The sequence below is a fragment of the Haliotis rufescens genome, unplaced genomic scaffold, assembly GCF_023055435.1.
Source record: "Haliotis rufescens isolate VD_foot unplaced genomic scaffold, xgHalRufe1.0.p SCAF_5, whole genome shotgun sequence".
Classification (NCBI taxonomy): domain Eukaryota; kingdom Metazoa; phylum Mollusca; class Gastropoda; order Lepetellida; family Haliotidae; genus Haliotis; species Haliotis rufescens.
The window spans coordinates 19,144,200-19,157,786 of record NW_025964223.1 but is presented as its reverse complement, the minus strand read 5'-3'; the positions used below and the strand labels follow the sequence as shown (position 1 = coordinate 19,157,786).

At 43.1% G+C, this 13,587-nt stretch overlaps 1 protein-coding gene across 5 annotated transcripts in view; it reads left to right on the top strand.

The window, feature by feature from the left end:
* The window catches only part of LOC124145188 (cilia and flagella-associated protein 47-like), an 88,976-nt gene that overhangs the window by 52,210 nt on the left and 23,179 nt on the right, over nucleotides 1-13,587 (top strand). For 4 of the 5 annotated variants that reach the window (XM_048383560.1, XM_048383561.1, XM_048383563.1 and 1 more), the window contains 8 exons: nucleotides 886-1,002; nucleotides 1,885-2,019; nucleotides 3,939-4,202; nucleotides 4,529-4,546; nucleotides 9,045-9,327; nucleotides 10,260-10,517; nucleotides 11,622-11,761; nucleotides 13,125-13,247. In XM_048383560.1, the coding sequence (XP_048239517.1) occupies nucleotides 886-1,002; nucleotides 1,885-2,019; nucleotides 3,939-4,202; nucleotides 4,529-4,546; nucleotides 9,045-9,327; nucleotides 10,260-10,517; nucleotides 11,622-11,761; nucleotides 13,125-13,247 (1,338 nt within the window). The remainder of the gene's footprint in view (nucleotides 1-885; nucleotides 1,003-1,884; nucleotides 2,020-3,938; nucleotides 4,203-4,528; nucleotides 4,547-9,044; nucleotides 9,328-10,259; nucleotides 10,518-11,621; nucleotides 11,762-13,124; nucleotides 13,248-13,587) is intronic. The other variant, XM_048383562.1, reaches the window with a different exon arrangement.

Sequence of the window (13,587 nt, the reverse complement as noted above, 5' to 3'; positions counted from 1 at the left end):
CTGGTGAATGTATTGTTGTGGTGTTTTGGAGTGCTCCAATGAATGTCTTGGGTAATGGTGAACGTATTGTTGTGGTGTTGTGGAGTGTTCCAATGAATGTCTTGGGTACTGGTGAATGTATTGTTGTGGTGTTTTGGAGTGCTCCAATGAATGTCTTGGGTACTGGTGAATGCATTGTTGTGGTGTTGTGGAGTGTTCCAAAGAACCTGCTGAATGTCTTGGGTTCTGGTAAATGTATTGTTGTGGTGTTGTGGAGTACTCGAAAGAACCTGCTGAATGTCTAGGGTACTGGTGAACGCATTGTTGTGGTGTTGTGGAGTGTTCCAAAGAACCTGCTGAATGTCTTGGGTTCTGGTGAATGTATTTTTGTGGTGTTGTACAATGAATGTCTTGGGTACAGGTGAATGCATTGTTGTGGTGTTGTGGAGTGTTCCAAAGAACCTGCTGAATGTGTTGTGTACTGGTGAATGTATTGTTGTTGTGTTGTGGAGTGCTTCAAAGAACCTGCTGAATGTGTTGTGTTCTGGTGAATGTATTGTTGTGGTGTTGTGGAGTGTTCCAAAGAACCTGCTGAATGTGTTGTGTACTGGTGAATGTATTGTTGTTGTGTTGTGGAGTGCTCCAAAGAACCTGCTGAATGTGGTGTGTTCTGGTGAATGTATTGTTGTGGTGTTGTGGAGTGTTCCAATGAACCTGCTGAATGTGTTGTGTTCTGGTGAATGTATTGTTGAGGTGTTGTGGAGTGTTCCAAAGAACCTGCTGAATGTCTTGGGTACTGCTGAATGTATTATTCTGGTGTTTTGGAGTGCTCCAATGTACCTGCTGAATGTATTGTTGTGGTGTTGGGTACTGGTGAATGTACCTGCTGAATGTATTGTGTTCCAGACTGCCAGCCACCTGAAGGACATGTACACCCACCCATCCAACGCCGAGCAGTGCCTGCACAATGCCCTCAAGGTCGTCAACGCCATGAGATATGCAGGGATTGACTATGATATTCAGGTGAGGGGACCTCAGCATATGCTTAATTCTTTCTACATCAAGATCGTTGCTGTTTCTCAAGCTCAGCACCATTTGTTATTTGAGAATTCATTCTTATAAATCAATCAACAGTCAGATTTTCATGAACTGCTTACTTAGTCATTAACATAAAAAATGTAGACTGTACAAAATCAGTGACAGCGTTCAGTGCAATAATGCGATCCAATATCAGTCAATCAGGAAACAGCAGTCTGCTAGTGGGTGTGGCCTAATTCACTTTCGGTTGATGGGACCATACTCCCGAACAGATTTGTTTGGTAAGCCATCAAATGCTATGAAATCACCTGCAATTTATTTATATAAATATAAATGTGAAGTAACAGTCTGCAAGAGTTTACAAAGGGGTCACTGTATGGCAGGAGAACATTCTCTTTGATGATACAGAAGTACAAAGGTTATTGAATACATATTCACAAACTATCAAAGATATTTTCATTCTTCTGAAGGTCCTTTATGGTCAGATTGTAGTGTAGTGTCTAAGTCTGTAGTATCAAGTGTACAGTGATCCCTCACCACAATGCCGCTCCCTTTGGGGTCCAAATAGTTGATGAGCGTTATAGACGATGGGCGGTTTAACCAGGATGGAGACCAGATAGTATACTAATGGGATTAATTGCATACTTCAGTTCAGGTTTGTGGACTCGTATTTCAGGTGTTACATGCTCAGATGATAATGTTTTTTGAGATGGGGAAAAACATTGTGTCTGTGTAAAACTTGAGTTCATTAAAAATGTAAGTAAATCTTTGGAGCCCTCCATTACAGTGGGCTATAACTGAGTTAGCTATAAATAGTAGGGCGCAATAGCGAGGGATCACTGAATCATGATTTTCCTCTGTTTCCAGGCTATCGACATCACGGACCCAAACCCCATCTCCCTGATGCTGCTGAGTGTGCACCTGTACCAGCATCTGCCTCAGTACCTCCCCAAGTCCACCGTGGACTTCACTGGCAGTCTACACGCCACGGTCGCTAGACAGGTAAACTGGGGGGCAATGTATGTGCCAGCTGCAGGCTGTTGCAGAAAGAAACGATGGTCTTTTTTTAATAGACATAGTTTAAATGTTGTCATGGCTGGAGACATAGTGAAAGGAGCTAGCTAGTAAAGAACAGATGTTGCTGTGTGAACCTTTGCCTTTATTTCTTTAACGCTGCACTCAGCAATATTCAAGCTTTATATGATGGCGGTGTGTAAATAATTGAGGCTGGAGACAGGTAATCAACAGAAATTCTACGGTGCTTGGATGCTGTATCATCAACTTTTCGAAAATGAGGAGCAGCTTTCAATTTAATTTTAGTTTTGTACTTAAGATTTTAATGTTTGAGACCATGTACTTGCCTAAACTGCAATATGATATATAAACAAGAGTGAATGTGTGAGTGAGAAGTATGTTATTTTCTGTAAAAAAACAACAAAGTAAGATGTACTGATAAGTTGTGCTTTATGTCATGGGCTTTCTGCTACCCTGGGCGGAAGCCCATTTATGTAACAGGTGCATCTTTCTAAAAACAATAAAAGAAAAAAAAGAAAAAAAAAAGAATAATTGAGGCTGGACCTGACAAACCTCTAACTGACATCATGAGCATTGCTCTAGATCTATGTAATTGAGATACGATGACATGTATCAACCAAGTCAGCGAATCTGTCAACCCAATTCCATCAACTGCTTCTTACTACAACCATGGGTTGCGGAAGAGCATTTCAAGGATGAGCGGAAGTTGTTTATTGTACAATAAAACACAGCAGGGAGAATAAACCATGAGATGCACAGCCCTGAGTGGTTTATTCTCAGTGTTTTGTTGTATGATAAACAATGACCACAAGTCATTTTTTTCTTATATGAGATATCAACATTATGTACAGCTTCTTTAAGGATGTTAATCAAATGTACAAGCTTTAAAAATATTTACCCGTTTTTAAATAATGATGACTCCCTGAATACAATTTCGACCTCGGCAATGTCGAACATGTCCATTTTATGAACAGGGGGATAAGTTTGCTATTTCCCGCATATTCTCACAATTTTCACATCAATTATCTGTACCTTTTTTCCTATTGTCATATCTCTCCGACTTTTGGATGTGATCGTTTGGCCATTGCGTTTATCTGTGTAGCCCGGCTACATCTACGGGGAACAACTCACAACACACTTCCCTCTCAAAAATAACGTCGTACAATTTACGACTTCATCAAGTTCGAATATTTAGAAATCGTGAAATAAAGCATGCTTCAATCTTCATTGTTCTTTGCGATTTATTGTGTAGCTATCTTTTATGATCACATGCATAATGGAGGTTTAGATATCAACTTTGTCAACTCTACATCTATTGAGTGAGTGAGTCAGTATGGTTTTACGCCGCTTTAAGCAATATTCCAGCAATATCACGGTGGGGGACACCAGAAATGGGCTTCACACATTGTACCCATGTCGGGAATCGAACCCGGGTCTTCAGCGTGACGAGCGAACGCTTTAACCACTAGGCTACCCGACCGCCCCCTACATCTATTGAACAAACAGATGATGGTATTTTCCTCCCAACTGATGGCAGAGTAATCATTGTAAATATAACCATTCTATGTAAGGTACTTTTTTGGCTGAGAGCGACATATGATATGGCATGTCACTATTGTATTGATCAGCTCAAACATTATTTTACAGCACATTAACATAGCATGCCCATTAGAATGAGTTTATTTCATTTCCACATGCATTAAAACATTTCGTACATTGTGATTTTATGTTTCAAAATCATGTTAAGTTTTCTACAAATTGAAAGATGTGCGTTGTTGAGCAGGAAACCCCTGGAACAGGTTGTTGTGCTAGCTTTTGACCCTTTGTGACCTTCACCCTCTCTGTAGCCATGACCCCTCTGTGACCTTGACCCCCTCTGTGTTCAGGTGAAGTTGAGCAACCCAAGTGGCAAGCCTTTGGTGTACCAGGTATTGGTGGCAGGAAGGGATGCCCGCAACTTCCGTATCCCGAAGGGGGACGTCATCACGGTCCCATCCCGCAGCACCTTTCCCATGGCTGTAGAGTTCACCAGCTGCTTCCTGCGACCAGCTGAAGCTGTGCTTGTCTTAGTTGGTCGCAGACAGGGGTCAGCCACTGCAACAACCTTGACCTTTAACCTTCGAACACAAATTGATAACATCACACCGAAGGTATGTTTATGTAGCATTTGCTGTTGAATATTTCCGTATTTTTTCATATTATCATTATATAATTTGAATGCAGTATAAACTTCATATTCCAGATTGCATATTCTATGTTTTTCTCTCAAAATGTACATCCCTTCATCTAATCTTTCAAATACATCAGTTTTACTCGTTCTGTTTCTAGACTTATTTTATCATAATTCCATGCTTAGTGATTTTAGCCAATAATTCTGTTAATCGTAATGCTAACACTTGTGGTTGGTGTAGCTGTTAATCTTGCTGTTAATCTTTAACGAGCATGCATGATGTAGTACCAATGCCTCTGCTTACAGAACTCCAGACACTGTGAGGTATATGGTTTGTTTTGCTACTCTTGTGGTTTGTTTGACTAACTCCGACTAACCCAGTGCTGCTGTTGCTTTCCTGTTCTGTTATTAATTAACTTCTCTGGGCCTCTAATCCTCCATCTTTTGAGGGCACACTTGCACAAAGCGATCTAACACTGACTTCAGCAGTCGTAGCACTAAGGAAGCTTTGTGCATGTGGTACCTGGCCCTATTTCACAAAGCTATTGTAGCGCAACGACTGGCATTAGGACATGATGAACTTTTGGAGTTACGACTGTTATAGGGCTATAATTTTTTAATTTGAAGTTTACACGATATACAGCTTTTCCATTGGACAAGAGGTCGGTCACATGACCGCGAAATTGACGTTCATAAGTGTATGAACGACACAATTTGACGTTCATACGTTTTTCACGAGATGGTGTTCTTGAAATGACGTCAACACTGACGGACTACTTCCACATTCCTGGGGAAACCCCTGGGAATTCCATAGCACGAAAACATACATAATCGTTCTTTCTGATCATTTAGAACCTTTATTCTTGGTCTCAGCGTTTTAGTATACATTGAGAAATGCTCCGACGTTCATACAGTTTGGCCCTCTCTCTATGAAGGTTCATACTCCAATGAACTCACACAAAGTAAAGGTCAATTTTTAAATGACGTGTTTGCAGTCAAGTTGGTCAAAGATGTATATACGTCTTTGAGTAGGTCTATCTCACATGGGACAATCTATTTACAGTTTTATTTGTCCCTTTTCTGCATTCATGGATTACCATTCAGTTTCAGTCTGATACGTTCTGAAATGTTTTTCTCTACTGAGCAGTCCTGATTTTACAGTAACATGAAATGCTTAGCATGGTAGGTCTAAAAATAGCACTGCATCTTAGTTACTGGGAAAAGTGTTCAGTCGTTCGAGTTAAAATTCAAATGTATAAAAGGTACTTAAAGTACTTGGGGGAGTTGCTTGAAAACTTGGATAGACTTGAAAAGTATTTGTCTTCGCTTCACGGAACCCAGATGCTGGTTTTGGAAAATGTTCTGATTGGACTTTTGATATGTGCGATAGTCCAATTCTGAGAGTGTCTATTTTAACACTGAAAAGTAGGCTAGAAATGGTAAGGGTTGGAAGATGGTGTATATTTAACTAACTGATAAACACCAGCCTTTACTGCTATACATGACAAATCTCCTCAAATGTTTCTCGGTTTTATTCATCATACTCCAAGTGGCACCAACTTGACAAAGTAGCCTTTACGAACAACACAAAATGAGTTATTTTGACAAAATGAATGTCCAGTTTTTCACCTGACACTATGCTATGCCCAGCTGTTGAGAGGAGCTAGGGTTGATACTAACATTCTGCCTCATCCCATGTTTTATTGCTGTGTTTGTGGTTTAATGAGTTTGTTGTTGCCTCTGCTGACAGAGACGGGCTAAAGGTAAGTGGGACAGTGTTTCTGCTGTACGTGCACTGGACACAATCACTCACTAGCTGTCATCTTTGTCCGTGTTTCATTGGCTGCCTGAATGGGCAGCTCGGATTTGGGGCTGTGTCTGCCCCCAGGTACCCATGTTTGTCTTCTGTATGGGTTTTGCCCTTAACCCTTGCGCTATAGGTCTCTGATAACCCATGATTAGAACAATAGGTCCCTGATAACCCAGACTTGTCACAAGTCCCCTGTTGCCACTAGGTCCCTGATAACCCAGACTTGTCACAAGTCCCCTGTTGCCACTAGGTCCCTGATAACCCAGACTTGTCACAAGTCCCCTGTTGCCACTAGGTCCCTGATAACCCAGACTTGCCACAAGTCCCCTGATAACCCATACTTGTCACAAGTCCCCTGTTGCCACTAGGTCCCTGATAACCCAGACTTGTCACAGGTCTCCTGTTGCCACTAGGTCCCTGATAACCAAGACTTGCCACAAGTCCCCTGATAACCCAGACTTGTCACAAGTCCCCTGTTGCCACTAGGTCCCTGATAACCCAGACTTGTCACAAGTCTCCTGTTGCCACTAGGTCCCTGATAACCCAGACTTGTCACAAGTCCCCTGTTGCCACTAGGTCCCTGATAACCCAGACTTGTCACAAGTCCCCTGTTGCCACTAGGTCCCTGATAACCCAGACTTGCCACAAGTCCCCTGATAACCCATACTTGTCACAAGTCCCCTGTTGCCACTAGGTCCCTGATAACCCAGACTTGTCACAAGTCCCCTGTTGCCACTAGGTCCCTGATAACCCAGACTTGTCACAAGTCCCCTGTTGCCACTAGGTCCCTGATAACCCAGACTTGTCACAAGTCCCCTGTTGCCACTAGGTCCCTGATAACCCAGACTTGTCACAAGTCCCCTGTTGCCACTAGGTCCCTGATAACCCAGACTTGTCACAAGTCCCCTGTTGCCACTAGGTCCCTGATTACCCAGACTTGTCACAAGTCTCCTGTTGCCACTAGGTCCCTGATAACCCATACATGTCACAAGTCTCCTGTTGCCACTAGGTCCCTGATAACCCAGACTTGCCACAAGTCCCCTGTTGCCACTAGGTCCCTGATAACCCAGACTTGTCACAAGTCCCCTGTTGCCACTAGGTCCCTGATTACCCAGACTTGTCACAAGTCTCCTGTTGCCACTAGGTCCCTGATAACCCAGACTTGCCACAAGTCCCCTGTTGCCACTAGGTCCCTGATAACCCAGACTTGCCACAAGTCCCCTGATAACCCATACTTGTCACAAGTCCCCTGTTGCCACTAGGTCCCTGATAACCCAGACTTGTCACAAGTCCCCTGTTGCCACTAGGTCCCTGAGTACCCAGACTTGTCACAAGTCTCCTGTTGCCACTAGGTCCCTGATAACCCATACATGTCACAATTCCCCTGTCAGTGTCACTGGTTGCTTAGGGTGGCTATTGAAATTCTATTTATTCTCAAACTGTCAGTTTCTGGATTGTCTTCTCCAGATCACCGACTGGATAATCTGACAATCTTCAACATGATGGCATACAGCCTGTCCACCCAGTAGCTATACATGCTGATCATGTTGATGGGAAGTACTAAACATGCCACACTTGATGAGCTGGACGAGGGTGTGTCCTGCAGAGAGACACCCCCAAACTACTGCACTGACTGTACTGCATCCACTGTCCTTGTCTTGTTGTGTACAGTTGCTACAGCATGCTACCTAGGGCCACTCAGTACCATCCACATGGAGGCTACACAATACCTGGGGAAACACCTGCCTCACACTGCTTAGCCACAGCCAGTGCACAGGAAGCATGCATGATGTGAACGCTGTTGTTTTGTTGAAAATACATGTGTTATAGTAGGAGAGGTCATTTTTAATGCTTGAACTGTTGTTTTTAGTCTAGTGGTTCAATCGTCATGCCGAAAACCTAAGTTCGATTTTCCTCATGGATACAATGTGTGATACCTATTTCTGGTGTCACCCGCCATGATATTGCTGCAATATTGCTAAAAGCGGCATAAAACCATACTCACTCACTCACTCACTCACTCACTCACTCACTCACTCACTCACTCACTTCAGGCCCTGTACTTCATGTTAACTGAAATAAAACACATCATTGTACCGGTACATATGTGAATTCTCATTACTCTATAAAAACTCCACTGGACCAAGTATCCAGGATGTGATAGTGTGAGACAATATATGATCAGATATATGAAGTCAGATATAATATGTTGTGGTGATTCGCTTCCTTGTGTGACAGGGGCGGTCGGGTAGCCTTGTGGTTATAGCTTTTGCTTGTCATGCCGAACACCCGGGTTCGATTCCCGACATGAGTACAATATGTGAAGCCCATTTCTGGTGCCCCCAACTGTGATATTGTTGGAATATTACCAAAAGCGGTGTAAAACTAAACTCACTCACTCACTCACTCACTCACCTCGTGTGACAAGAAAAATAAGATATAACCAAGTTACTATAATGGCCGCCCCACAGGGATTCCAAGTTAGAATAGGTTCCCAGCAACCAATGCTGGCCATGAGAGGCTACATAATGGATCGATTTTGAACATACTCTGTGACTTGGTTGATTGCATGTCCTCATTCCTCGACTGAGTGGACCCGTGAAGATTCCGGGGTAGAATAGGTCTTCAGCAACCCATGCTTGCCGTAAAAGGTGACTATGCTTGTCGTAAAAGGCGACTAACGGGATTGGGTGGTCAGACTCGCTGACTTGGTTGATGCATGTCATCGATCCCAATTGTGTGGATCGATGCTCATGATATTAATCACTGGATCGTCTGGTCCAGACTCGATTATTTACAGACCGCCGTCATATAGCTGGAATATTGCTGAGTGCGGTGTTAAACAACAAACCAGCAAACCAACCTCGACTGAGTGGATCGTTGCTCATAATATCAATCACTGGATTGTCTGGCCCAGATTCAATTATTTACAGGCTGCTGTCCTATATCTGGAATATTGCTGAGTGTGGTCCCCTAGCCACAGTTTGCTGTAGTAACCTGCTTGTTTTACAGTCCACCATCAAGGTGGAGTCTCCCTGTTATGAGCTAGAGCGCATCCTGCTAGACGTCACCAACCCATTTGACGAAGGAGCTGAGTTCCGCATCATCCTGGTGGAGGCAAGCAACGATGCGGCGCTGGACCCCAGTAAACCGACCGCCCTCATGCGACCCAAGGAAAAGAAGAAGAAGGTGATCAAGTCCAAGGTGAACCATGGACAGAAGCGTCCCGACACACCCCCCTCTTCACCCCCTATCCGACCTGGGGAGACCGCAGAGATCATTGATGGACAGAAAGGTTGGCTTGTTTCTCTGACTTGTACCATAACAACCTCCCTGATATATGGTTATATGTTCCTGTGTTATCCTTGACGTATGACTGTCTGTTCCTGTTATCCTTAACGTATCGCTGTCTGTTCCTGTTATCCTTGATGTATGGCTGTCTGTTCCTGTTGTTATCCTTGATGTATGGCTGTCTGTTCCTGTTGTTATCCTTGATGTATGGCTGGCTGTTCCTGTTGTTATCCTTGATGTGTGGCTGTCTGTTCCTGTTGTTATCCTTGATGTATGACTGTCTGTTCCTGTTATCCTTGATGTATGGCTGTCTGTTCCTGTTATCCTTGATGTATGACTGTCTGTTCCTGTTATCCTTGATGTATGGCTGTCTGTTCCTGTTATCCTTGATGTATGACTGTCTGTTCCTGTTATCCTTGATGTATCGCTGTTGTTTTCCTTGATGTATGGCTGTCTGTTCCTGTTATCCTTGATGTATGGCTGTCTGTTCCTGTTGTTATCCTTGATGTATGGCTGTCTGTTCCTGTTATCCTTGATGTATGGCTGTCTGTTCCTGTTATCCTTGATGTATGGCTGTCTGTTCCTGTTGTTATCCTTGATGTGTCGCTGTCTGTTCAAGTTCTCCTTGATGTATGGCTGTCTGTTCCTGTTATCCTTGATGTATGGCTGTCTGTTCCTGTTGTTATCCTTCATGTATGGCTGTCTGTTCCTGTTGTTATCCTTGATGTATGACTGTCTGTTCCTGTTATCCTTGATGTATGGCTGTCTGTTCCTGTTGTTATCCTTGATGTATGACTGTCTGTTCCTGTTATCCTTGATGTATGGCTGTCTGTTCCTGTTGTTATCCTTCATGTATGGCTGTCTGTTCCTGTTGTCCTTGATGTATGGCTGTCTATTCCTGTTGTTATCCTTGATGTATGGATGTTGGTGTTCCAGAAGGATCGTCCTCCTCCCTCAGCGCCTTCTTCAGCCCCATGAAGACTGTGTACCTTGAGCCACATGCAACAGCAGAGGTCGAAATTCACTTCCTGCCATTCGCAGTTGGGGACCGTCAGTGTTCCGTGATTTTCCTCAACGAGACTGTAGGAGAGTTTCTGTACTCTATTGAAGCCAAGGCCAAGTTGCCTCTCCCCTCCATCCTCCCATTTGTCCCCTCCAACCACAGCGTCAGGATCAGCAGCGCTGCCGCAGCAGGTATGTACTGGACAACAGCGTCCACACCATCATGTGTTTTAATTATGCCTATATCCCGGGGCAGGGATTCTGAGGTCAAAATAACCCATTGCATGACTTGTCACTACATGGCTGAGATGCTTCTGATTATAATTTTGACCCAATCACCAATTTCCGAATTCACCCCAATGGCTGGCTACAATGAATGCTGTGTGGATAATACTGGGATTGGTGGCCATTTTGACAAACCAATTCAAACTTGAACTGGGTTATGCCCAAAGTTCAAATACCATACCTCAACATGGTCTTACAGCATACATAGAGGGCTGTTAGCTTTGTGGTATTTGAGTCTCAGGATGAGATAGTGTGTCATTGTGTGAGCTGTGTGTAAAGGACGGAGTTCTCCCCCCTGGTGTCCCTGTGTAGGCCACCATTTTATCATCTTACTGAGAGATAGCTGACTACAGAGGATGGACTAATTCATCCATGTCACTCCCTTGGTCAGCAGTGTGTGATAGTCTGATCGACATGTGAGTGAGTGAGTTGGGTTTAACGCTGCTTTTAACAGTAATCACGATATATTGCGGCATGTCAGATTAATGTGGGAGGAAAGCTTGAAGTGATGCAGGTGTTAGTTGTTTATCACTTCACTGAACCCTCGAGCATGCAAGGGACGCAACTCTGCACAGCGAATTAGATAGCTGGGCCATCCATGCCCCCTAATCGACATGTACCCTTTACAGTCTGCGACTTTAGCCAGTAGTCCGAAGCCTGAATCTAGCAATATTCTGCTTGGTCTAGTAAACTCAGCTAATATGAGTCCATATAATAACAGGAGCGGTCGGGTAGCCTAGTGGTTAAAGCGTTCGCTCGTCACGCCAAAGACCCGGGTTCGATTCCCGACATGGGTACAATGTGTGAAGCCCATTTCTGGTGTCCCCCGCCGTGATATTGCTGGAATATTGCTAAGAGCGGCGTAAAACCATACTCACTCACTCACTCCCCATATAATAACACTAAACTCTATTGAAGATGCTAAGAGCCAAGTTGGGACTTTTTTGGCACAGACTGCTTTTACAAACACTATGCCAGAGAGTCCTATGTTAGAGTGATGAATGTCGGCAGGTTCTGGGCGTGGAATGTTTGGCGGGGACGACCGGGTCATATACTGGAAGTGTGAGGCAGGACAGATACTGAAGGAGAACCTGCTCATCCCTGTCACCAACATGGCCAAGGAGAGAACTCTTACTCTGGCTGCCCAACAGGTGAGACCCTCACAACCTCTAGCTCTCCACCATCAGTTGTACTAGCTATTTGGTTGTCATGGTAACATGTCTTGTCCTGGTAACATGCACATTGTTGTTCTGGTAACATACGGTTGTCTTAGTAACACATGTTGTTGTCATGGTAACACTATTTATGCACAAACATTCTTATGATTCAAAGGGCTTTTGACACTTTGAAGATGACGTTTTCACTTGAGTGTTGAGTTGTGGCACCATGGTTGCTTAGCAACAAACTAGATGCACTATTCACACAGCACCACTACCAACTCCATGCAGTATCATGCAGTATCATGCAGTATCAGTTATTGTTGTGTTTGTCTATTCTGACATTGAACTCTTTGGAAGCGGTTTCTACAAGTCCTAACTTGTTCTTAGTATATCTTGTGTCCTAGTCTAGGTTGTAGTGAGGGGAAGTCAGGTAGCCTAGTGGTTAAAGTGTTCGCTCGTCACGCCGAAGACCCGGGTTCGATTCCCGACATGGGTACAATGTGTGAAGCCCATTACTGGTGTCCCCCGCCATGATATTGCTGGAATATTGCTAAACACGGTGTACAATCATACTCACTCACTCACTCACTAGGTCGTAGTGAAGTAAGGGATTTAATAATAATAATGATATATACAGAGCACAGTCGCTGTGTCCTGATACAAATTTTACAACACCATACTCATAATGTCCAGCAGTTGTACAGATAGCAGTTTCTTTACTTGAGTGCAGATATCAACTACATCATCAAGCAGTACCATACCATCTTGAATTCTACCATCCTGGAATGTCAGTCAAATATTTTCTACCATGCACATAATACACTTTAGATATGTCAAACAAGCTAACCCTTCATTTCGTGTGGCTACAAATAAAATTAAAATGAACTGATGTAGTTCACTATATATTTATTGGGTCATTAGGTTTTTGTAAAAAATCTGATTTACATACTGCTTTTGATTAAATACTATTCAAAAAGTTAACAGTTGCTTTTCCTGAGATGGTTTTGTACTGATGTTTTTAATCTTCTAATCCATAAAAGATATAATGGTTGCGAAATGCAGGTAAATTTATTTTATTTATTTTGATTTGTTTTCTGACAAGTGGCTTTTGCATCAACTTGGTCGAATCTGTAGACTGAAACATTAAAAAGTGTTGTCTCGTGATCGTTCCGGTATATTGTCTAATTGTTTTGTAAAGGTGTGACAATATCGTGATCGGTTGTTCAGTGTGACATGTTACTGTACTGGATTTGCCTGCCCCTAGTGGCACATAGTCAGAACCAGGAATGTGTTCTGTAGATTATTCTGTTGGTCAGTCATGGAGTTGGGAGTAACCAGTTTGTTTTTCCACCAGCACATGTCGGACGTGGAGTTACAACGCCGTCACGTGACCAACACGTTGATGAGTTGTAGCGTGACCGCCAAGACAGTCAAGAAGTTGTCCACTAACCCAGTCTCGGCTGTCCAACAGGCTAAGGTAGATGTGGTTGTAGATGTAGAGGTAGATGTAGGGGATGTGTTGAGGGAGAATTAGGGTAAAGTCAGCATTAAAAAAAATTCACATTGGATATGGCAATTTTTTTTATAAGGGAAACATTATTATCAGAAGGGGTACATACGATTGAACTTTGCATTCCTAAAGAAAAAAAAAGTACCAATAAGAGAAATTTAAAGTTGATTTTATGAAGTGTTACATTCTGATGAAAGTATTTTTTACACCCACTATTCTCATGTTTGTGACAACAAAGACCTAAACCTAAATGAACCATGAGTTAACAAAGAAATATAAAGAGGAGTTTTTCTCTGACTTATTCTGT